General features: G+C 45.9%; 1 protein-coding gene across 3 annotated transcripts in view; it reads right to left on the bottom strand.

The window, feature by feature from the left end:
• MAPK7 (mitogen-activated protein kinase 7) overlaps nt 1–26009 on the bottom strand; it is a 517088-nt gene that overhangs the window by 357332 nt on the left and 133747 nt on the right. For 2 of the 3 annotated variants that reach the window (XM_069651868.1, XM_069651869.1), the window contains exon 3: nt 12231–12434. In XM_069651868.1, the coding sequence (XP_069507969.1) occupies nt 12231–12434 (204 nt within the window). Of the gene's footprint in view, nt 1–12230; nt 12435–26009 lie in introns of those variants that run through there. The other variant, XM_069651870.1, reaches the window with a different exon arrangement.

The following is a 26009-nucleotide window of genomic DNA, read 5'->3' as shown; positions in this document are numbered from 1 at the left end:
TGCTAAATTCAGTGTTTGTGGGCATGGGTGTAGGATCTCCCCCCTGTCCTGAGACAACATGTTGCACGGGCAGGGTAGTTTTACTGGTGGGGAGATGGACATTTCCATCAGATGAGCGAACCAGGGTTGGCGGGCCCACATGGGGGCAACCAATATCATGGCGACTGGTTCTTGGTGCATCTTGTGCACTATCTTGTTGAGTAACGGAGTCCGGGGGGAGGGGGAAAAGCGTAGACAAGTTTTCCTGACCAGGTTATCCAGAGTCCGTTCCCCTTGGAGCGGTTCTGGGGGTATCTGGAGGCGTTGTCTTGGCATTGGGCGTTCTCCTGAGTTGCTAACAGGGCGATCTCCGGGAAGCCCCATTCTGCGAAGACGTTTGAGACGACGTCTTCGGGTAGACGCCATTCGTATTCTACGGGCAGTGGGAAATCTCTGCTGAGCACGTCTGCCAGAAGATCGAGTTCCCCTGGAACGTGTTGGGACAACAGAAACATCTTGTGTTTGAGAGCCCACATCCAAATGTTTTGGGACAGCTTGGATAGCCCTAGAGAGTGTGTGCCCCCTTGTTTGTTTAGGTAATACATGGCTGTGGTGCTGTCTGTCAAAACCAGAACTGTTTTCCCTTGTAGTTGAGTCTGAAAGGCTTTTAGTGCTTTGAACACTGCAAATAGCTCTAGCAGATTTATATGGTTGGATGCTACTTGTGGGGACCACACTCCATGCGCTGTCTGCTGAAGTAGGGGAGCCCCCCACCTTGTGAGAGATGCGTCTGTCGTGAGAGTGGCTTCCACTGCGGGGTTGGCGAAGGACTTCCCCTTCAAGAGGTTTTTCCTCGACCACTAGTGCAGAGAGAGAACGAGGGCTGGCGAAACAACTACCAGATCTTCCCATTGTCCGCTGGCCTGACACCACTGGCTGATGAGCCACTCTTGCACGGGACGCATGCGCAGGCGCGCGTGGCGAACAAGTATATGCATGTCATCATACCTAGCAGCCGCATGACCTTGCGTACCGTCACTTCCCGACTGGCTACATATTGAGGGATCTGAAAAAGCATGTTCTAAACCCTCTCGTTGGAGGGGAAGACAAGGCCGTCCTTCATCTGGATTAGAGCCCCCGGAAATTGTTTTACTTGACTGGGGACTAGACTGGACTTCTCGTTGATAGAGAATCCCAGACTGAACAGAAGGTCTACGGTCTTCTGGGTGTTCAAAAAGCATGTGTTGCAAGAGTCCTCTCTTACGAGCCAGTCGTCGAGTTAAGGGTAAACAGGGACGGATAGTCGGCGCAGGTGTGCTGCCACTACTTCCAGGACCTTTGTAAACACCCTTGGCGCTGAGGGGAGCTCCTTGAATTGGTAATGCCTGTCCTCTATTATGAACCTTAGATATTTCCTGTGTGCTGGCAACATTGAAATATGTAAGTATGCATCTTTCATGTCCAATGTTGCCATGAGGTCCCCCTGTTTCAACAGTGGGATCACTTCCTGTAGCGTAACCGTACAAAAAACCTTTGAGGTTTTATAAATTTGTTCACTGGGCGCAGGTCTAGAACAGGGCGCATGGTGAGGTCCTTTTTGGGTACAAGGAAGTACACTGAATAAATACCCTTGTTTACCTGAAGAATAGGGACGGCTTCTATGGCGTCCTTTCCCAGAAGCGCTTCCACCTCTTGATTCAGGATCTGCAGATGGTCCGGGGAGAGATGTCGTGAACGTGGCAGTCTGAACAGTGGTGGTCGGGCAAATTCCATGCAGTACCCGTGGGCGACCGTCTTTATGACCCACTGGTCTGAAGTTATCCCCTACCATGCCGCGAGGAAAGATGTTAAACGCCCTCCCGACCGGGGTGACATGGGAGGGGACCTGGATCCGTTGGTCATTTCTGACCAGAGGCTGCAGCTCCTCTGGGGTTGGGGCCTCTGCCTTTGCCGCATCGTTGACCCCTAGGTGGGTAGTTGGCAGGGCTTCCAGATGTTTGTCCAGAGTTCCAGTTTCCTGTATTGTAGTTGTTTTGACCTGCACACGATTGGCCTCGAAAGGACCAACGAGAACCGCCTCCCCTCTGGGGGGAAGGCTTCTGAGTCATTTGTTTTAAGGATTTAAGAGTCTCATGCTCTTTCTTGGCCGTCTCCAGAGCATCGTCAACCGCTTTACCGAAGAGATTGGTCTCTTCTATGGGCTTGTTAATAAGAGCGGCCTGTGTTTCAGGCTTGAACCCCGCTTTGAGGAGCCAAGCGTGCCGCTTGAGTAGTGTGCCCTGGGCCAGGGACCTGCCTGCCGTCACAGCCGTGTCCAGAGTGTTTTTAATTATATTTTGATTTACCTGCCTGCCCTCGGCCACGATGGTGAGAAGTCTGGACCTAGCAGGTTTCGGAACCTCCTGGAGACCTTCTTGTACAAGGTTCCATTGTGCATCTGCATAAATGGCAAGCAGCGTAGTGTTATTCGCTATGTGTGTGGTGTATCCAGCTGCCGAGGTAACACATTTACCTAAGGCTTACAACCTTTTAGATTCCTTATTCGGAGGTGCCTCCCTGTACCACTGCCCGTTTCCGGGTGGTAGTGACTACCAAGGAGTCGGGGGTGGCGTGGCCTTTAATATATTGAGGGTCCGTAGGAGATGGCTGAAATAGTTTATCCACTCTTGGATTCACTGCCTGTGTCTGAGCTGGCGTGAGCAGGAAGGGGGGCCAACCTTCTTTTAACAGAGTTCAGGAGAGGAATGGCTTAGCTAGAGGGGGGATTTCTCTTTGAGAACGTCCTCCACAAAATCTTGTTCGGGTACCGCCTCCTGGGTGGCGATCTGAAAGTGCTCTGCTGCCTTCCTCAAGATGGCATTGAAAGCCATTTGATCGTCTACAGGTGAGGCCTGGCGGGCCGGAGTGGTGGGAGGGGAATCCAGGCATAGGACATCAGTGTCATGATTTTGCATAGGGAGCGTCCATGGCTCCGTCTCCACTTGCTGCGTTTTCTCCCAGGCATCAGCCTGGTCATCAGGGTAGTCTTGCAGGAAGGAAGGGTCTTCCTCCTCATCATAGATGTCTTGGTAAGTGTCCATCTGGACCACATCTTCATGGTGGACAGAAGCCGAAGGTTGAGAGTCAAAATTTTCCTGGAAACGTGAAGCTGACACCAAAAGAGGGTCTTCACGAGATCTCTTAGCGGAAGGATGCTCTGAACGCATGACAATCCTTTGTAGACGGTCCAGGCATCCTTCAAACTTTTCCCTGGTTCACTTAGATGAACCAGAAGGGGCAAAAGGTGGGAAAACGTCGTTTTCCTCTCGTTGGCGTCGGAATTTGTCCCCAAGAGTGTTGGACAGAGGCTCCTGACTGTCCTCATAGGTTTCGCGAGTAATGGGCCGCCATGGCGTGTCTTTAGACCTGTCCGCAGCACGCTCCATGCCTTTCAACAGTGTTTTAGGCATCAGCCCAACCGCCGAAGTAATCCTTGCGATACTGTCTCAATCTCTGCCGAATCAGCGTGGGTCAGCCGCCTACCGTGGCGTCAAAGGGCCTAGCAGTACATTTTTCGCCTGTGGAAAGCTAGGAGGCCTAGGAGGTGGTTTCGGGCCTACCGGGGCCTTAGGGGTCGCCAGATGAACGCGCTTCGGCGTGTAAACCCAATTTAGTTTACAAAGGTAGCGGGCGCCCTTCTCTCGACAGAACAAGGCCTGATAACCTGTTCAGTGGTTATTAACCACTTGAGAGTTCACAGCCACTGCTTTTACTCACTGTGCCTTTCACAGATGGGAAATATCCATTCGCATATCAGTCTTTGTCCTGCCCAGGGGCATACCAGCACCGAAATGCAATGGCAATTCCAACCTGAACGAGAGTACCACCAGCAACCCAATACACGTGTTTCACCCTTGTTGGGGATCATCAGTGAGGTGAAGCTGATGCCTCTCTAAGCACAGTGAGAGGGAGACCACGTCTGGTTGCCCCCAGGAGGCCTAGGGTTACCAATCCCAGGTTCCTTAAAATTTAGTTTGCAAAGGTAGCGGGCGCCCCTCTCTCGACAGAACAAGGCCTGATAACCTGTTCAGTGGTTATTAACCACTTGAGAGTTCGCAGCCACTGCTTTTACTCACAATTTAGAGATAGATCCCTTATTTTTGGAGTGCCCAGTCGCAAGACGCTGCTGCGGATGTGGGGAATGCTGTTGATCTACCAGATCAAAGGATTCCGTCCAGATTTTTGGTGGTCCTGTTGGCGCTTTCACCTTTTTTGTCAGAACCGTCGAAATCAGTGATGGGGTTGTGTGCTTAGTGTGTGGTTTCTGTACGCCCTTGTCGCCGGGTGTTGTCCCCGAAGCGAGACTTACGTCAGGCCTAGAACGGTCGGGGACGGGCGTGGCAGACCTAGAAGCGTCCGCCTCAAGGTCGATGACATCTGACACGGATGTCTGGTCATCATCAGGGCCCCTATCACTTTCGGCGGGTGTGGCGGTGGGGGGGAAGAGGGTTCAGCCCGCAAAATACCATACGCGGCCCACTGCTTTACAAGGCGCTCCTTAAGGGTCTTAGGCCGAAGGAGCTTACAAGAAGCACACCGCTTTTCGTCGTGATCTAGGGGTAGACAAGAATTACACATTCTGTGCTAGTCTTTCCACAGGTACCTGACCCTACACTTAGGGCAGAACCTAAATGGTGTCCTTTCCATAGCGAAAGGTATAGAAAAAGATGACCAGACCTAGAGGGCAAAGAGGGGGAAAGAGGAGAGACATAACAAAAGATATGGCCACCCCGACCCCACTCTCCCTACTGTGTAGGCCAGCCAGAGGGCCCAGCCACGTGAATGGCTCAGCCGCCGGATCCTAGGTGCCGAAATCCACTGCAGTCGAAACTTCCTGCAGTCTTCGCCGAAGTTGCTTGAATCGTTGTCTAAGTGTCTTAAGGGTAAATAACCGGCAAAGTCGGTATAAAGATAAACAATGTCTCTTATGAAGAGCTCCGCTATAGGGCGACAAGTTATCTGGGTGGAAAAAAACAATCAGAGGGACCTCGGCACGTGAGGGATTTTGGGTACACTACACGTCACGATAGGGATAGTGTTACAGACACACCTATGCCGACATCCCCTTTCGATCCCCGAAATACAAGATGCAATAATCTGCGGTTACCACTGGATGTCGGACCATATGCACATCATGCGATTCTAAGCACATAAACGAGCATCAGAATCTCTATTATCAAATGCAGCTAACAGGGAGTTCCAAACCATCTCTACCCAAACTGCTTTCTTACTTTTCAGAAGCGAACAGTAGTTCTTCCTGGCCTCGCTAAGTAGCATAATGCTAGAACTCCCAATGACTCACAAGGGAGTCCTAAGATCAGTACTGTGATGAGGGAGAAGTGTGAAGGCAAGAGGATTGCCTATAGGAACCAGGTTGAGCGTTCTAGTGTCTTCTCAAGTCCTATCGGCCAGAGCCAGTATAACAGGGAAGACAGACGCAGGCAGTATGAGAGAAGCCCTCCCTGGAGAAGCAAGAAGCAGGAATGCTGTGCTGAAGCAGAAGAAGCTGTGGACCAGAGGCTCTGTCAAAAGGAATGGGAACCTTTGCACGCCGACGAAGTGCTGAGGACTGGGGCGAGCCCAGGAGAACCCCTTTTCAAAAGGACCTGACAGAAAGCCTCCCTGGGGGAACCAGGGGACCCACATGCTGTGGAATTACCAAAGCACATTGGAGGGGGGGGCAGACTGCAGAAGCCCAAAACCGAAGCAGGAAGACTGGCAAAAGACTACATGGAGAAACCCTAAAAGTTACTGGGGTGACTGGGGCAGTTGGTAGGGGCAGAAAGGAGCAGCAAGATACCCTGACACAGCCAAACAGGGGAAGAAAAGAAACTCAGGGAAGCAAAGTAACCTTCACAGACCCCAAGAAAGAAACCAAGGAAGACGGGTCTGGGCCTCGCCTGCCAATGAAGATTTCCATCGCCAGTCATCTTCATAGTCGCAGTACTTGGCTGCATAATGAACCAGGTCTGCCTCACTATCGGGAAAGAAACAGTTGCAGTACTTGGCAGGCTAGTGAACCAGGAATGCCACACTATCACGAGAGAACCTTACGGGTTTGGGACCTGTACCCAAGAGACTTGAAAGCAAGGTGAGAGAAGAAGAGACCAGGGAAAGGGAAGCATCCTCCCTTGAGCTGTGAAGAAGTGGCCAGCTAATGGAAGCATCCCCCCTGGTGTTGTGAGAACTGCATGAGAGAAGTCAAGATAAGGAAGGCACTCTTGACATTGCAAGAAGCATAAAGAAAGCCAGGGAAAGGAAGACATCCCTGGTGTCTGTAATCACAGTGAGAAGCCTGAGTGAGACCAAGCGAAGGGAACCATTCTTTTGACGTGGACATTTTTAAGTTGGACTTTGCTTTCTTTTGAAACAGAGAGCTTTGCTACTTTGTTTTTGTACACGTTGGAACTTTGTTTCAGTACGCTTTGGAACTTTGGGTTTCCTCAAATTGGAACTCTAATTTATTCTTCTGGATCAAGAAGACCCACATCCTTCCGAGTTTAGTTGAGAAGGCAAGGGACGGAAATAGTTTTTCGAGACAGGACGGTGGGTTATATACTTTTATCAGACATCCTGCCAGAGTCCTTAATATTTTTTTATCAGACATGCTTTCAGAGTCCTTAATATTTGGCATGGGGCAGGGAAACCACTCTTAGTAATAGGGCTAGGTAGGTTTTTTTAAATATTTTTTTCAATAAAAGTTTATGCCAACAAATATGCCACCACTGTGTCCAAGCCTTACTCCTGCACCCTTACAATAGGCAGACGGTATTAACAAATACAGGTCCACACATGACCACAGCACATCTTGCATGGCCAGTTACTGATAGAGCAACATTCGAACTGCCTGCCTATATCAGAACCACTCTGAGAAAGGCATCACCAGCTACCAGAGACAATCAATGATGGTCAATCTATTCTCTGGACTATAAAAGTCCCTGATTAATACCCATGCTTCCATCCTGCGTGTACCACTATCAAAGGTTATCCCTGCAAGCTTTCCATTGCAGGTCCTAAGGTTGAATGTCATGATAAAGCTAGCCACCTCTGCTGCATTCTTAGAATGACTTATGGGTTTACTGGTGTCAAGCTCATGTATACCTCACACAGAATCCTATCACGGATTCCCACCAGGGGTTCAAATTGGAGAATGAAGTCTCCCATTACCACTATCCTCAGGGGGGCCAATACAATTTTCCTTCCAGCTGTTAATTCTCTCCTGAAGGACGACACACCTACTTGACTGCATGTTGTAGAAGTTTATAGAAAGGGCCTCTTCCCCACCACAAAGCTTAACCTGGAGCTCCAAAAAAATCTTTGGACCCATTGTCTACAGCTCTAACAGATAAAATGAGGGTGACATTAAACCACATTAAAACCCCCCCGATGGATCTACCCCCTCACACCTTGTGTAGCCAGAATAGCAAAGGTGAAATATCCCTGCAAATGGGGGGCTTCCAAAGCCAAGACTGTTGAAGGCTGATTACCCCATAAGTACGGATGAAATCCAGCCAATCATTGTCAGTTAGAGAATGATTAACCCCTGCTATGTTGCACAATGGAACACGCACCACAGAACCCCCCAAGGGGGATTAGCATCGGGAACTTGTAAAATGGTACGGTCCTCTACACACTTCCCGTGGGTCAGGGAAGAAATATCCGGCTGGGATGTGAAACAAATCATTTGAGTTCACCCGGAGCAAGACCGGGCCTGCGCCCTCCAAAATACATGGTATGCATAACATAAGTCCTGTGGATGGATTTTGATTATCTAAACCGGGATTACCCACTTGTTTGTTCAAAATATCTCCTTTTAACATGACTTCATATGAGTCAAAGCATTACAGGGTGAATTATTTCCTGGGGAAGGGGTTAGGATTTGGACAAACGGTCCTCGAGGGGGCTGATCTAGGTGGCGAATACAACTGCCTCTCTATCACTGTATTTATAAAATCAGATGGATGTTTAGGGACTGACATTTGTATTGCAATGTCCAATCCCATAGGTCGGAGAGCCATCTTCTCCATGTGGAATATACCTTCAACTAACTGTTCCCCCGCCATCTGTGCTCTAACAACAATCCCTTTGTATGGGGCCTGGAGGATTTATCCAAGACAGGGATGATGGCAGCATGTGTGAAAAAAAGAGGGTAAAGTAGAAGATGTAATAGAGAGGTGAACAAAAGGAGTAAGGTAGGGGGAGGAAAAGTGGATAGATAGAGGGAATTGGTACAGAAGGGATGGGGTGGCAGTTGGGTGAGCATGAGATAGACATTTGGCAGTTTCAAGAGTCAGCTAGAAGAGAGAAGGAGGAAATAGAAGGGGAGGGAGAGATTGAGAGAAGCTGTGCCAGGGTGAGAAGGAAAGGAAGAGTGAAGGAGAGAGTGAGAGTGAAGGAGTGAAGGAGTGAGAGTGAAGGAGTGAGTGAAAAAAAGGTTTTTTTTCTGCAGAAAGAGGGCGTCATAATAAGAATCGAGTGTAGTGTAGTGATAGAGTATGAAGATCGTTGGGTAAAGAAGACTTCAATAAAGAGAGGATCGAAGGGATGAAAGAACAGAGCCAAGGTTGGGGAGGATTCTTAGCAGGAGAGAAGGGATGAGCAGGGTAAGATTGATCAAGAGTGGATAGAGGAGTGGAATGAAAATGGAAAGAGGCTGCATCAACAGAGAGGGAGATGTTTTCAATGTGGGCAAGGGAAGTAGAAAGTGAGGAAAAAGAAGATGAGGAATTAAACAAGCAAAGACCATGAGATGAAAAAGAGACATGGGATGAAAGAGGGAGAGGGAAGAAAAGGGGAGGGGAGAAGAGAAGAAATTGATCAGAGGAATAGATTGGATAGACCACAACCGGAGTGTCGAGGAGAAACATGTGAAAAAGAGGTTGAAAGAGGAACCAGGAGTGAGAGGGGGGGGGAGTAAGGCGTTGAGTCAGATGAAAGGACATAAGATGTAAAAGCAGAAAAGAGGAGTGAATAGGAGAGAGACTAAACTCCCCAAGAAGAATAAAACAAGTGGAAGAAGAAGGGACAGGAGCATGTTAAGGTAATTGAGAAACGTAGTACGAGGGCCGGTAGTGAACGAGAAAAGGTTGAGAAAAATTAGAAAAGTGATATTCAAGTGGAAGGAAAGACAGGAAAGCCTGAAGGAGAAGCAGTGAGGCTGGCAAGTTGGCAAAGTTGGTAAGGGCGTAAAGAAACAAAGCAGGAGTAGCAGTGTTCGATGGGGATATCCAGTTTTCCATTAGACAAAGAAAATGAAGATTAGAGCAAAGAAAAAGATAAAGGATGGAGTAAGATGTATTGCAAGCGGTTTAGACATTCCAGAGGCCTATACAGATGGAGAGGGGGGAGGTGGAGATATGGGGGATAGAGAAGATTGGATAAGTTGCGAGAGGGAAGGAATGTGGGGTAGATTTGTTGAGATGAAAAATTGACTAGGATAGAGGAAGGCCTAGTGGTGAGGAAAAAGAGCAAAAAGAAAGAAGAGGGGAAAGGGTGAGATAGCAAGAAAGAAGGCCATGTCAAATGTAAGGAGAGAGTGAAGGAAAGGTGCAAAATGAAACAGGTGCTGGCAGAGAAAACCTTGGCAAAGAGGGAGTTTGAAGCGCCCTTAGCTGAGTCACCCCGAGATGAGGATGCACATGTCAACAAAAGGATAAGGCCAGAACAAGGAACGTGATCCATCAAATGATCTTGCCGGATGGCGAACCTATTAGTGGATGCCGTCAATTGCAGCCAAGGCCAGAAGGAAGCATGGGAATCACTAGGATCCTTACAATTAGGCCAGGGGCATATATCCACTATCAGTAATGCTATATTGTTTTTGGTGTCTCAACAGCATCGAGCCGGGCTCTTGGAATGTTGTAATGGATCAAATCAGCTACGAAATGGTAGTGTTGAGTGCTCCCAATGGATCCATTTGGCGTCCAGAGGGTAGAGTCTGTTGACACTGATGTGGTGCAGTCCTGTAGCAGTGATGTGCTTCAAGACAACTGTAGGGCAGGAAGGCACTGGTCAAGGAGTCAGTGACTCAAAGAAGTGGTTAGTATAAAAGGCAGCTCTGGGGGTCCTGAAGTTGCTCGAAAACTATTTCAAAGCGATTGAGTTGGCTCGAGAACAGTCCGAGGCAGGAGACAGTGCCCAGAGCCACTGTTCTTGGTTGCAAAGGGAGCCCATTCATGGCCTCGAGTGACACGTCCTTTTCCTGCGCTTTCAAGCCAGGAACGTTGCCAGGGAGGGTTGTAGCTCATAGGATCGACAACAAAAGGATCGACGGGTCAAAGGATCGAATTTCTTTTTTCACATTTATTTTTTGGGGGGGCCCCCCCCCGCTCCCGTTTTTGTGGTAAAAACCACTTTTTTTCCCTAAATGAAAACCCCTAATAAAATATACAATTAAAAAAAAAATTAGATCCTTTGACCCGTCGATCCTTTGAATTCGATCCTTTGACCAGACACCGCCAGGGAGTACTAGCAGGAAGCAGCAGGCCTGGTCTAAACAGTTCACCCCAAATGGTCCACCTGGATGGGTGAGGGAGGGTTGTGGTGCCTCCTTCGAATCTTTATCTTCACCTGTATGGTATAAAACTTTGGGGTGACTGTACTCCTATAAAGGTTCTGGGTAAACCCTCTTCTGATGGGCAAATATTATTTCACTATGGGCAAATATGATTTAACTAAAGTGAGGCCCGCCCCAGTGGCTTGGTCCATATCAAGCCTTCTTTAAGGGTCCAATCTTGGCTGCTGTTGACAAGAGTCTTTTCTTGATGCAAGACCCAGTGTGCACAGGAAGTGGGCACAAGAAATAGGTGTAGCCTAAGAAATCCCAAGATGGTCGAACTCCTCTCTCTGCGACAACTACTCCCCAATCAACTGTACCTTCTGCATCTACCCGGTCTTCCCAGTAAAAGAAACAGGGCTGACTTTGAAGCACCAGTTCCTAGCTAACACCCGAGGGATATGATATGATTTGATAGGTTATTTATAACGCGCTTAATACCAAGAGGTTTCTAAGCGCGGACCCAGGGATCGAACCTGTGTTGCTCCGTGTCATCTTGTTTACAAGTCGAGCACGCTGCCGCTGAGCTATCCTCCTGGGACTGTCAGTCCTCTTGGAAAGGTGACAAGACTTCCCAGAGAGAGCAAATGCCAGTTTCTAGCGCTGGACTAAAATGTTTTACTTTTAATAAAATCAAGCCCGGTGAGCTAATACTGCTATGGCCCTAACAGTTGAATGAGTCACTGAAAACCAAGCTGACAATAAGATGACACTAAAGGGTTTGGGCCTTTATCACTGTATATTCCTAGAGACGACCATATCAAATCAGATATGGTTTATATTTATTAATCTAACACCAGGCCTTGGAAGGCACACACAAATGGAATTGGCATCAGCGTTGCCCACAGTTAAAGGAAGCCCCTGGCTGTTTAAATGTTTGGATTCCAGCAGTCTGTTTGCCGGTATGCGCAGTTGGTAAACTACAAGGCAGTGGCTGTGGGTGTCGGACAGTGCAGCCATTGATACATGTATTCACTATGCTTTTCAGCAAGGAGCATTATGAAAGTGAAGTTTGATTAGCAAATCTACCTTTCCGGGAATTACCAGCATCATTGTGTATGGGGGGGAAAAAAACTCAAGCTTGTCCACCCTCACAGATGGCAATCTGCTACAGTCTTGAAGTCTACATATCAAGACACTAAACATCCTCCTTATCACATTGCCTGGCCCCCAGAGGTAAGTACAAAAACCCTACACCGCCCCCTTATAGGAATAACACATGTTTGAGAGGTGTAAGATTACTTTAGTGGAATTATATACATGCATATCCATCCATGTGAAAAGAGGTGGAAAGAAACCATTTATCTGTTTTGGCCGATAAGGCCTGCTAACAAAAAGAACAATTGGATATTGTCTAGCCCTCCACTGGACCTGCCACTCCTAGCCAAAGAGAGTGTACTGCTAGTCTTTTTTTTCTTTTTTCTTTTACTTCAACTTGGAACTGCAGATGAAGGGGAGAGGAGAGAGGGTGTAGTCTGCTGTCCGAGTACTGCACCATGAAGAACATACACTCAGGAACAGCTCTGATGTCAAAGGTCGGAGTCTATAGGACCTAACAGAAGAGTGGACTTTCTGAGGCAACAGTCAGTAAAACATATGAGACATAAGAGTCCGCTATGATTTTAAAATTCTTTTGAAAACAGTCACAGATCCTTACCAGTTGCTCTTCGCCGGGCAGATGATACTACCCCATAGGCCCCAGTGCCGATTGTCTCGATGATGTCATATTCATCCCCGACGTCAAAGGTGATGTCGAAGGAGCGAGCCTTCAAAAGTGCCAGATTATTTTCCACAGTTGTAGAGTGGTGGATGGGCTCCCCACCACCCTCCTCGTCGTCCTTCCTCAGTTCTGTCATTGCACCTAGGATAAAATGAGAATGTAGACATATGCAAATGGTGGGTGCTCTGTGAAGTGGTTGGGTTCATTTATAAAATGCAGTAAAATACATTACCTACTTGTATTACATCATTTTATAGGCTCACAAGCGACCGTCAGGTGCGCCAGAAAATCCAAGTTATTTTCACCATTTCGCAACTTTCAACACTTACAAATCTGCTTTTTCAAGTCTGGCTTTCATTAGAATGTTGTTTGTTTCAATTATTTGATACTTTCTCTTGCAGTCTTAGCTCTAGCAGAAGCAATGCTGACACACGCCTGATTAAAGCAGATTATAAACATATAGTTGCTTGCCCTAGAGATGTCCAAAATTGCCCACACTGCGCACAAGCATTTTCCACAGTCCTCTTTTTGTAGGCACATAGACCCATCTAACAAAAACAAGACAGGGTTTTTACTCAAAAGCCCAAACTCTATACTGCTAGCGGTGCCAGAGGGGTCGGGTTTAACTCAAGGGAGGTGGTAGACTGGGTGGTGAAGTAAAGGGCTGAAATTGAGCACCACTGCCCGTGAGGAGTTATTAGAAATCAGAGAGCGAGTGAAATGCCGAAAAGGGGTGAACTTGACAATCACAACTCACGAGGGGTTATTTACAAATAAAAAGGGGAATTAAATACCCAAAGGGGTTGAAGCTATGAACCACCACCAACAAAAGTTATCAGAAGTCAGAAAGTGACAAATGCCAAAGGCGGCAGTGGCTGTGCACTACCACCCACGAAGGATCATTAGACACCTGAAACTGAACACAATACCCTAAAGGGGTAAAGCTAAAAGCCACAACCTGCGAGGGGTAACGAGAAGTCAGAAAGCAAGAACAAGACCCAATCCGGGTGAACTTGAACAGTGCAAGCCACAAGAAGTTACTCATATCCAGAGAGAGAAATAAATACCAAAAGGATTTGCTTATGCTACTGATTAGCACGGCAAGTGTTTTCGTCCATATGGACCTTGACCTAAAACGCATTGTTGACGTGATTAAGATCATACCAGGGTTATACTGGATACAACTTTGGAAAAATAAAAAACTGTGTTGTTACAGGGAAGCCATTAGGGACTTAATGTGCTGCGAGGTTGCGGCAAGCATTCCCTGGATAAGTTACGTGAAGGCAATGCTGCAGGTCATGACCTCCGAGCAAATACGGTCAGAGCCATGGAATATATCCAGTGATTTCCCCAGAGCTCATTAAAAAGATATATTGGGGCGTGGGGTCTTCCAAACAGCTGGACGATTGTCTGACAAAGGCTGCGTGTGGACATGTGAAAATGAGATTATGGAAATCGAGCCGCCATTTGCTCGTTCGTTATATATGAAGTGGAGATTTTATACTTTGACACTAGCCTCTTTTACTTCGCTTGTGACATAAGACTGGAAATACTTTGTGTCCGTTTTGCCCAAATAGCATTGAATCCTCATTGCATTGTATGTTCAGCTGTGCAGGTAATTCCCAAATTCTAATTAGGAATCTTAGAACGTGCCCTAAGAAGTGTGTAATTCAGCTGCTGCCGAGAACCTATGTAACAACTCATCTCGTCCGAGGTTGTTTATGTGATCTCCAATTACTTGACCAGGGCATGAAAGAGATGACGCAGTAATTTAGGCTCTCTGGGATGAAATAGTTTGCATATTCCATGTTTCTTAATGCTGTAAATTAAGTAGTGAACTATTTTAGGATGTGATGTTCAAACTTTGGATGATTTGTATTTAAGATCAGGCAAATGATATTGAATTATGTATATGTTTTATATCTGTATTGTCTTTACATATTGCTTTTATGGTGCCAAGCCGAAATAAAGTATACATTGATTGACCAAAAGGGGGTGAAGTTGAAAGCCATAAACTGCACGGGGTTATTAGAAAGTAGAAATACAGCAAAATGCCCAAACAGGGGGAAGCTGAAAGCCACAACTCTCTAGTAATTTCGAGAAGCCATTAAGCAAAGCCAATATCAAAAAGGGAATGAACTTGAAAGGCATAACCCAGAGGGGGGCTCAGAGGAAAGACAGATTAGGGGAAATACCAGAGAAGGGTTCATAGAAACGAAGCAACCAAACAGAACGGAAACCTGGTTACGATGCCAGAAGTCCAGGCAAAAAATCCCAGCCGCTCGCAGGGGGCTGTGATGAAGCAGGAATGATACTCGGACACAAGGGGTTCATGGTGTTGGTCAAATACTTATACTAAAATAAAAAGGGGGTTGGGAAATGCCTCTCTGTCACTGCACTAGAGGTGTTTCCCTAACTAAAACCAAAACGCTCTGTCAAGGTCAGAATGTCCAAAGTGAAACCAACCTGTGTCCAAATTACTATTCTGGCCCTCACACTCTAAGAAAATAAACTCCAAGGTGAAAGGGGTAATGTCTTTGGCCTTGCGTGATGAATACATGTTCAAAAAGGAAAAGATATAACTCCAACACAAAAGTTCCAGAAGGATAGGGTTCCTTATCCAATGCAGTGGTTTTTTCCCCTGGATTTCTCTTTCTTCTGTTGTAGATTTAAAAGATATTGGTTTCTTGGGTTTTTCTTGTTCCACAGCACAGTTGAGATACAAAACAATGTGGCCCTTTGGTTTTTCATTGTCAGAATACCTGGTGTACTCTCCTGCCAGGATTTACTAGTCTTCTTTTTGGTTTCCTAGCGTCTCTTTACTAGTCCTGATTTTATCCTTCTCAGGACTCCTTTTGATAGGGTGCTTCCTATTCAATTTTTCCTTGCCTGGTTTACTCGCCTGCTAGGACTTTCTCAAATGCGTTTACTTGCAACTTTCACTTGCCTGGAGCACTCTCCTTCCAGGGCTTTTCTCGTGTGGGCTCTGCACACACTCCCAAAGGTAAAATGTCTTTATGTTTGCTTTATCTGACACTGCGTTTGCCCGATATCCTATCTTGCCTAGGCTTCTCTCACATGTGCATTGCATACACTTATCACCTTGAAAATTCCTGGTTTTTGCTTCGTTTTCCCCTTTCAGGAAATGCTTATAGCTTCTTTCCTTCTCATATGGTTCATATGCTTTCCTTGCAGTCATTCGCATTTGGCAATATTGCGAATAAGCCACAGTGTCACAGGCTCTTGCTGGCGTTCTCCTGGTCTCTCACGGGAAAAACCGATGGTGGGCATTCGGTGCCTCTTCCCTTTCTTGCCGCCTGCATCCTGCTTCTTCGCCTCTTGCGGTTGGTGCTGGCCTCCTCTGCTCAGTGCTGAATATCACTGAACGCGAACACGGTGTCATAACACCTGCAAACACCCAGGAACCCTGTGCTGGCTTCTGACGTTTTTCAGCTCGGTCAGCCTTCTTCCTCTTGAGTCATGAGCTGGTTGGCTCTGTGACACCATCTCCAGCCCTTTGGTTTCTCAGTCCATCCCGAGAGCAGCTTTCTCCCTCCAGCAGCAGCGTGCTGCAGTCAGCTATGGCTGAGGTTTAAATCTCCCAGTTACAGGTACATGCTCAAAACAACTAGAGCACAGCCTGTACTCTTGGTCTTTTCCTCTCTGCATTACTCAGCCCCTCTTCCTCGTCCCAGTATTCCCATGGTTATGGGAATGGCAGTCCATCTTTGTGTAAGATTTCTCAGAAGTCTTTAAAGGGTAGTTGTTTCTGAATAACTTTTAATAAGAATCTGAGAAGATACTTTCATGAATCTCAGGGGACAGGTCACAGATAGATCTTGAGTGTCTTCAGTATCTTTCCTAGGGAAATGAGGGGCGGTGTAACAAGCCATAAGGCCATTGGACATGGATGGGGTATCCTCAAAAGAGGAATGTTAGGCAGAAACCGGTGCAGTTCCCTTAGGGACCACTGCTAAAGATTTAGGACCACAGGTGGTTGGCAGTAAACCCAATTGGTAGCAGTCTGTACCACCCAGATTTACCTGGTAGCTGTGGCTGAGCAGTCAGACTTCTCTCAAGATGCCTTAGGCAGTATATAGAGTATACACAATAGGTACAGAGATACAGTAGCACAAGCCCACACTGACCAGTGCTTTGGTGTAAAAGTATATAATTATTTAAAGACACACTTGTAATTTACACTAGCACAAAGAGAGGTAAATAAATTCAACACAGTCACGATTATATATATACATACAACCCTGATTACTTATTAGATAAGTCTTAGTGAGAAACACCACTTATTTTCAGACAGAGGTGAGCGCTTAACATAAGATGGCACTCATTAAAAAGGGAGGGAAAAGGCAGAGTTATGAAAGCACACAAATTCCAATACTTTTCAAAGAACTACAGTGAGGCAGGTTAGGCAAAGTCTACTGGAGAGCAAGGAAGTTCAAATGCCAGGCCCACTCAGAGAGAGCAAGCAAAATGTGTCCAGGATCACACAGTGGGGTTATGCCCAAAGAGTCTTCGTAAATAGTTCACCAAAAGATTGAGATCAAGTCAGGAAAAGTTAGTTAACAGGTCCCAGGCTAACCCAGGTTAGAAAGTCGAGGATTTACTGTCACCCCGAACGATCTGTCGCAAGGGAAGCCAGGCGGGACACAGTACCTGAAAATGGGAAGAACGCTCCAGCGGGGGCAGTTGTTCCTGGCAGCGGTTGCAAGTTGGTGTTTCGTCCAGAGGACGAGGAGGCCTCAACGTGGAGGAAAGCTGGAGGTCGTTGCGCTACCAGGGAAGAAACCAGCCGCGGAGATTCCCGGTTACAAGGTACCACCCTTTTCTTCGCGGTAGTGGTAAAATGTGGTGTTCCGGTTGCCGGGGTGCTTGGCACGGGCAAGGCGGCCACGAGATGGTGCAGGAAGGCGAAAAGACGAGCAAACTGGTTATCCCCACCAGTCAAAGGAAGAAGACTCTCCGGGCTGGAGATCTCCTCTGTCGTCGGGAAAAGTGGTGAGATGGTTCAGCAGGGCTCCACCGGTGGTGGCGTCGTTGCAAGTCGGCTCGGCTTCTCCCTCCTCGGATTCTTTAGGTCCTGTGGCGACTTCTGAAGTTCCCGTCCCCAAAGCCCTGCTTTTATGCAGAAACCCCCATTCATTCAGCCTAGCTGTCACTTAAACATGCTAAGTGGTGAGCCGGGCCAATCACACAAGATTTCGACTTGATTTGCTGAGCAAACTCAGTCCAGGGTGCCTAAACCCCCTCCCACACCCCATGTGGTACCCACACAGAGTGGCACCACTTTTGGAGGCTTCTGTGGAGAAGCCCGCCAAAAAGCGGAACAAAGGGCTCGACTTGGGTTGGAGTCACAGAAGCGAACACAAACGCCATTTTGGAACCAAGTTTCGGCAAAAATACCAACCAGTGAATTTGTATTAATTTAACAAACCGGCGGTATGTTCGAGGCTATTTTAAAAAGTGGTAGCCTCGAACAATGGGAAAATCCCATAGGAATATATTTGCGGTCTAATATAAAAAGTAGTATCCACTGCCACCAACCAAAAACTCGGTCGGGGGGGACTGGACAGTGCCCCCTCGAAAAACAGACCCCGGGGCAATCGAATTGCCCCGACCAGTACGTCCACCTCCACAATATGATGGTTTGTACTGGTTCTGTTCACAATTTGAGACTAGTAAAGCCAATGGTGACTTTACATGCCCTGGGAGACAGTAGTCAGTGCCAGGGTATGGAGTCTATGTTTGGGGTCGCTACAACACCCCTGGGTTACGGCACGGAGGGTGCTGTGTAACCCACATATCAAAAACACATGAAACCCTATGGGGAAAAGGACCCCATAGCCCATAGAACACATACAAAGTCAAAGGAACACCTCAAATCATGTCTAAGAGCGGGAGGAAAAGAGTCTCACTCTTAGCAGGAGAAAAAAAAAAAAAGAAAATCCAGCAAAGCTGCTGGGGGACTCACTAGGTTTGGGAAATTAGCCTTTACAGGGAATTCTCCCCAACAAGGAAGGCTAATACATTGCTTGTTTGATGGTGTCTCACTACTCCCCAGAGGTCGTCTCCCCCATGTGATCCTCCCTCATATAGCCACGTCCAGGGTCAGGATCAGGATCAGGATCAGGTACTGGCTGCCATCCCCTGGCCATATGGGGAGAGGTCACCGCCAGGAAAGGAGTGAGGTCACCGACGGGAAAGGAGTGATGACACCATCCAATTCATCACCGGGTGGAAACCTATAGCATATCCAACCCTCAAAGTTAGAGGCAGAAGGTTCCCGTAGGGCCACAAGAACTTACTATTGGCACAAATCTGAGACACCCTGGAAAGGCGAGTGAGAGACAGCAGCTAAACAATTAAAAATCCACAAATCCAAGAGATGAGTTGTTTCACAGAGCTGTGTGTAAAGATCAGAACTAAAACTAGGTGGAGGGGCCGAATCCAAAATGTGCGTTTACTTGAACTGTACGGGAAACCTTGGGAAGTCAAGAAGACTACATTCCAGAGACATTGTTGGGAGAGGATCATGCACCAGCCAGCATAAGCTAAGGAAGGGGGGGGGAGCAGGAAAACTTCTCTGGGCTAAGTTTGTGTTTCTTTTGTTAGTGGTAGTATCAGTTAGAAATATAGCCTAGGTTTGGATGAAGGACAAACTAGAGTTCTGTATGACATCCTGACAAGCACCCTTTTATTATTTTCTTAGAATAGGGGACATGCACCATAGAAATAGGGCAAGGTGAGGACTTTTTATTTTACTTTACTAAAACTCTAAAGGTTGAAAACATATCCTTTTTGTCTGCGTTCTCTCTCTGACCTACCACAGACGGTAAGTTCCTGATAGTGAGATAACTCTGTTCCGATTATAAAATATTGATGCATTCTAAAAAAAAAAAAAAATGAGAAACTCCGGATGGGGACTACTGAAGTCTGCAGCCGACGACTGGAACCAATCTACATTTAGGAAAACAATAACACAAGGATACCTAGCTGACTCTTTTGGCCCTTGAAGCGACAATCACTGAACAAGTATGTTAAATTATTTTAAAGCCATGTATAGGTGAACAGACTTCCTTCATTCTTAAATACATAGCCTATGATAAGGTGGCACCTATAGAATGTTTGATTTTTACTTCCTTTGAAGTGGACAAATGCTCTATGTAACCAGAAAAAGGGGCATGGCTTTGATTTGTGTCTTTGTTCCAGTATACTTATTTATCTATCAACCACAAGTTTGGATTCCTGCGTTGACAGTTATTTAATCATATACATGTAGCTAAAGCTCCACCTAATTCATGGTGGTTTGCAGAGTTTGTTCCCCACTTGTAAAAAAAAAAAACAAAAAGGGGGGAACTCAATGATCCAGCAAATTATCACCCAATCTGCTTACTTGATAGCTTGTGCAAAGTATATGGGAAGGTTCTGGAAAGGAAAACGACAGAAAAATTCAGTCAGAAGTTACAGAGAGGGGAACATGGTTGCATGTACAAGGAGGTTTCCGCAAAGATTTGGGCACTGTCAAACCAACATCTCAATTACTTTTAAACATGTAAATATATGTAGTATTAAAGTGGCTTGCACTTGATATTTTCTTACTTCAAGGTTATGCTGCCAACTTTAAATCTTTACTTTTTATGGTACAGGCTAAAATCACTCGATATCCAGCCCCCTCAGACTCCCTTATTGGATGCCAGAATGTCTCTTTATATTACTTACTATGCACTTGTTAGATGAGGACAAAGGCCTAAAAGAACACAACCGTTTCTGTAAATAAAGGCGTACACCAAGGTTGCGTTGTAGTCCCCCTCACTCCCAGTTGTTCTTGTTATTCATCAATTACATTGCCATCAAAAGACAATCGTCGTCTCTGGATGCGCCAGTTCTAAATATTATACAAACAAGTATTTTATTATTTGATGACAATGTTGCACTTTTGTCAACGTCCCCCATGAGCATAAAGAAAAGTGTCTAAGGATTTGTTAAGCTATTGGAGGAACTAGTTATTAACGTATCCAACACAAATTACGATTGGTCATTTGAAGAAACATCCTACTCTATACAGTGATCGTAACAGTGACAGAATAGAAGGCATCAACCATTTTCATTTTTTAGGTATGTGTTTCAATAACAAAGGGAACTGGCCATCATCGACTCAAACCTGAATTGATTATGAAAAGGCAGGCTTGTACTAAATTACTCAAGCTTATGCAGCAGTAATCCTTAGCCCCAGGGGTGTACAGGGCTCACGCCAAGGCTATTGTCCTGTCTGAAGGCAGAACTATGGGGCCACAAAAACACTGCTGGTCTTACCGTTGGGAGAGTATTTTTCTCCAGAAACAACTAAATCTCCCGCTAGGGATCCCTAACATACATTGAAGTTGGAGCAAGGTTTGATGGGGATTAAAAATGCTGCCCAGTTAAAACCAGTTTAACTGTGGTTAAGCATTTAATTGTAGCACAGAAGGGTGCTATGCTAGATCTATTCAGATCCATGGGTGGAAAATCCTGGGTATGGTTTATTTAGCTTCAGGAAAGTACTCAAAATAACAAAAAGGCAGATAAAAAGGGTATTCTGGGAGTAGGAGTTGACAGATTTCTTCTATCTGAAAACTACATTTTTAACAAAAACTGGTTCTAAAACTACGCCTAGGAATCTTACCCATAAGGGACTTTTCTCATCATGGGGCACAGCTAGCTCAAACATATTTAGTGTATGTTAGTATCAGAAAGAAAACTATTGCAATTTGCTGTTTTTATGTTCCCCCACAATCAATACAATTCCCTTCTAAATCACCATAAAGGTAGAACAACGAAGGCAGCATTAATGTGTAAATCAAATAACACCGATTATTCTTACTGGATCTAGTTCAAGAAATTTTAACTTTTTCGTGTGCGCCCTAGGTTAAGAGCCAGAGAATGTTTCATTTAATCATCATTTTGTTGTGCCATTACTGTCGGAGAGGGCCGTCGTAGGCCGCTGTTTCAGCAGTGCGGTCTGACGGTGGGAGGTACTTTCCTCTGAGCTGGCGGAGTGTGCGCAGCTGCCTCCGGTACGTGAGCTCGAGCAAACTTCAGCGTTCGCTGTGTCGTGCCATTTTCCGCATGCCGTCTATATGCCTTTGTTTCTACCTTCTTGTCTGTGGCTCCCATTTGTGTGCCTTTTGTCCTTCATTTCCTGGAGTTAAGGGTGAGAGGAGAACAGTCTCTGGGTTCTATTGGGCTCGGATGGAGGCGGAAAGGGACTGCAGTAATATGCACGTTTTTGATTAAATCCATGTGCAATAGTTGGGTGATTTTAGTTTTTGCTTTATTTTTAATTTGTTTTAAGTTGATGTTTTATCTGGCTCTGGGGCCTTAACGCTGTTACAATGCCTAATACCAGATCCCATGCACCTAAAGTTATGGTGGTGCTGGCAGTAGTGGTTGAGACTTCTTTTTCTCCCAGTGCTGCTGTGTCTGTAGTTTCTCCAACACACACTACCTATGGTAGTAAATGCATTTTAGAGGTTTTAGGGCTAAGGGCTCGTGGGAGGCAACGTCTTCCCCGATCAGAGGGATCTGGTTAGTTCAGTAGATGAAGCATCGGCTGAACATCAACTGGCAGTAGATGCTCGAATTACCCATGCTGTAAGCTCTGCACTTCAGTTTGGAAAATGTGATTGCAGAAGCTGTCTCTCAGTCTGGCCTTGGAAAGAAGTGCCAGAATAAGGGCTTGAATGATGACCAGCATGGGCATGTAAACTGACAATATATTAAAAGGTAAGGTTGTATTTGATCTTACTTAATCAACGCAAAACGCTTCTGACTTTACTGCATGGCCTGATTCCTTGGATGAGACGATTTTACACTTGCCTCCTGATAAGGTTAATAAACCTTCCCAAACTGCCCCACTGGAGATTCAGGAGCCTATTGCCATGCTTGATGTAGCTTGTAAAACTACCTTGTCTGAAAAATAATTCCAACTGTTCATCAGGAAACCAGTGCACATCAGCATGCCTCTAGCTCCACCTCGGGCTTGATCTTCCTAGCCTCAGCAGGAGGATCTTTGCCATCTTCCCAAATGACGGTGAATACCAATAAATCTACTTTCAATCAAGTTACCTCTCCGGTTAGGGCGAATATTTGCTCGAAAAAGGCCAGTATGCCTGATGTTAATGACTCCACCCAAAGAAGTTTTGTGATGGATCAAACAAACATTGTCATCACCAATGTAAAAAAATCTGAGCGGTCTGAAACTAAGGAAGCGCTCAGAAACCATGTCCTCCTTTGGCTTTGTTCTAAAATGGGCCATTGCTATATTCGATCTAGAGATCTCTGATTCCTACGAAGGTAGCATATTGAAGATCGGTGCTCTGGGAATGATACAGAGTGCATCATTATTGGCTGTGGCCAAAATAACCTGCCCGTTTCTGAGACGGTATAATAATATGAACAATTTGTCATCGGCCTCCAATTTAAGAAGCATATTGTACCGATTTTTTTGTTTTTTCTAGTTTAGAGTGTGTTTTTTGTGTTATTGTATTTGTCTTTGTTAGCGCCTCTATGACTATGGGCCTGTGTCTTGGCGCTTTATAAATAACAAAATAAAAAATCATAAAATTACCCCTTCTTAATCTATAGTATTTGTGACAAATTCAGTAACCTGACCTTGTCACCTTGTCATGAGGGGATGAGAACTCATCTCAGCCTGGGGTTGGAGGCCTACCGGTTCTATGCGATATTTTCGATTTTTTTATAGGTCACTTTACTAAAAGACCAATTTTTTCCGGCCCAGTTTAGGCGGCCTTTAAAAAAACGAAAAAAAGCACATTTCCATACCACCCATCAATCCCACCCCCAGTGGGATTAACCCGAAACCGGGAGGTTTCACCACCCGACCTTGCCTGCCCTCACCCTCTGGAAACCCCACTCCAAAGACTCCCCCTGTCCCAATCCAACACAAACACCTGAAACATACACACAAACACACACACGCATGCACGCATAAACTTACCTTCGCTCCCTCACCCGTGTGCGGCAGGGGCGTGACAGTTTGTTATAGAAGGACTGCTTGGGGCGGTCACGGAGCGGTCTTTCTAAATCAATTTGTTTTTGTTGTTTTATTTAAAACAACTTCACTTAAGACCGTCCTACCAGGTTGGAAACCAGAGCAAGCCCTACGCCAGCGGGGAATGGTGGCAGTTGAGAGAGCCTCATTTCATGTCTCCTCCCCAAGTGCCAGGCTTTACATGTGTAGTACCAACTTGCTTCACACACACCTCGCAACAAAAATGCTGGCCAAGTTCCCTTTCTTTTTTAGAACGGTCAGAAGCAACAACCAGGTGAAGAGACCATGTGCAGAACAGTAATATATCAGCGCCCCATTCTATTCAAGTCAGAGTGAGAGAACCAACAAAAAGGGAGCCAGAGCCATTACGCAGCTACGCCAGTTGCCCTGCACCGCTCACCATACTTGGCATGGACAGAAGAAAAATTGCTGAATTCACACCAGACCACCAGTAACTTAAAGTAGTGGGCAACCACTCCACAGAACTAAAATTACCTTGAAGGGAACTGCAGCACGGTCCCCTAGCAAACTCTAACTCTTCGGGCATGGGCCATCATTGTTGCAGCATGGTGGCACCATGTGGGGGAAAAGGGCAGGGCATGACCTGCTCTTTGTAACGTCCTGTGATTATGATCCCTCCCAGGCAAGGAAGACATTGCCAGATGTAAAGAAAACAATCACTCAGATGATGGGAAGGTGGATAAGAGGAAACAGGAAGTTGGGGGTACCTCAGGTGAGGTCAGAGGAAGAGGGGGTAGTGGACCAAAAGGCCAACAGGAGGAAGGCTGGTGGATTGGAGTGTGGAGGTAATTTTTGGAAAAAGTGAGGTATTGGTTGGTGAGAGCAAGTGTTACTGATTAGCGAGCGTGCGTGCATTATTAGTGAGAAAGATTGTTAGATGGAGCGGGAAGTTGTTGTAAGAGTGGAAAGAGTTAAGCATGAGGGAGAATAGAAGAGGAGGGGGAATAGGATAATGTTTGATAGTTACAAACTCATGACGAAACGGCAAGAAGGAGAGAGTGATTGGTTTGGTGGGCTGTTGAACCAGGACACATAGGGTGGGGGATTTTAAGAGATGTGGTTCAAGGCCTAGTCAGAATCCGTAGATACTCTAGGGTGGCCTTTGACGCTGAACACAGAACCAGCAAATTATTCGACTCCACCGACTTGATAACCAGAAGGTCTCCCCATTGTACTCCAGCTACACACAACAAAATCGACAAGCAAACTTCGAATACCAGAGACTGACATTACGGACAGGAAGGGGCCATGAAAAAAAGCCAAAAGAGTTGCGAAAGACATGTTACCTCGAATTATAGGTTTTATTTCCATCAATCTGGATATAAGCCCGCAACCGTTTTGTTGTGTTATGCCACGGGGAGATACTAGGACCTGGCTCATCGAGATCTGAAAGGCCATCTGGTTTGAACACTTTTGGTAGGCACACTGATCCTTGAATTGATTAGTTGTGTGCATATTCTTAGGCATGAGGGAATATTTTGGGCCTTGTAAAGGCCCAAATAAAGAGGTTTTGGGCACCGTGTTTCACATTTGACCTGAATATGATCCTTTTGATCTTGAGGGCACATCCACTAATGGAGACAAGGGGTCTTGTGGGTTCACCCACTGCATGATGCAATCCCACGAGGAAATACGAGTGTTCCCAGTCTTCTATCAAGTGCTCCTAAAGTACTTCGGTCAAAAGGTGTTCGACAGATGAGATTATGTATATACTGAAGATACCAAGAGGGTGATCTGAGAGACCAGGAGTGTATGCAATCTACTAGAGGAAAATTCATTTACAGAGAATGGTTTGTGGTTGTATGCGGTTTCCGAATGATTTTTTTTTAGATCTAATAAAAAAAAAATGCATGCTTTCTACTTTGGGATAACCCAGTTCGTGGCGCCATGTCCAGAGCACTACTCAGCAATGGACATACAATGAGTGTGAGAAGCTCTGCATGGATCGCTACCCGTAGAAAGGCAACATTTGCCATACAGCAGTGAGAAACAAAAGAATCACATGCCCATGCTTAGCACATGCTTCAGAAGATACCGACTTACTAGTGATCAGAACAACAAATGTGATAGATAAGCGCACCCCTATGAGACTGATGCTGGATCCCAAAATGGTGGGCAGGGCTTTTATTAGCTCAAAAGGGAGGACCTTGCACAAAGACATATTTTGATTACTTAAATACCTTCCCCATCTGATACAAAGTAAAATAAAAGATCAAATGCATGGGAAGGAGATGAACTATTAAGGAAGGGAAAATACCAAATTACAAACCTAATGAGAAAGTTGACCCATTAAGTGTAAAAACAGATTGGAACAAATCGGCCTCAGTTTAAGGTATCAAAAGAGGCACAAGTCTGATGTTGAAGGTGTTAGAACAGCATTTCAGAGAGAGAGAAGTGTGATGCATAGGAGGGAAAATAGAATGAAACAGTGAGCTTGAACCTACTTCGGCAAAGACAACTAGTTGAACTTGTCAGTAAGATGAAGAAATAGTGGTATCTAAGCCAAGTAGGCAACCATCTAGAGCATAATCTGAGTACAAAGGTTGGCAGGAACCAACTCTATACAGAGAAGCCAGAGAACTACAAGCTGGGGGCAGCAACCAAATTCCAAACTGGACTGCCCCTGGGCA

Source organism: Ambystoma mexicanum, chromosome 3p (assembly GCF_040938575.1).
Source record: "Ambystoma mexicanum isolate Mex_15411 chromosome 3p, UKY_AmexF1_1, whole genome shotgun sequence".
Lineage (NCBI taxonomy): Eukaryota > Metazoa > Chordata > Amphibia > Caudata > Ambystomatidae > Ambystoma > Ambystoma mexicanum.
Note: the sequence above shows the minus strand (reverse complement) of the source record. Positions and strands in the feature narration are given on the sequence as shown.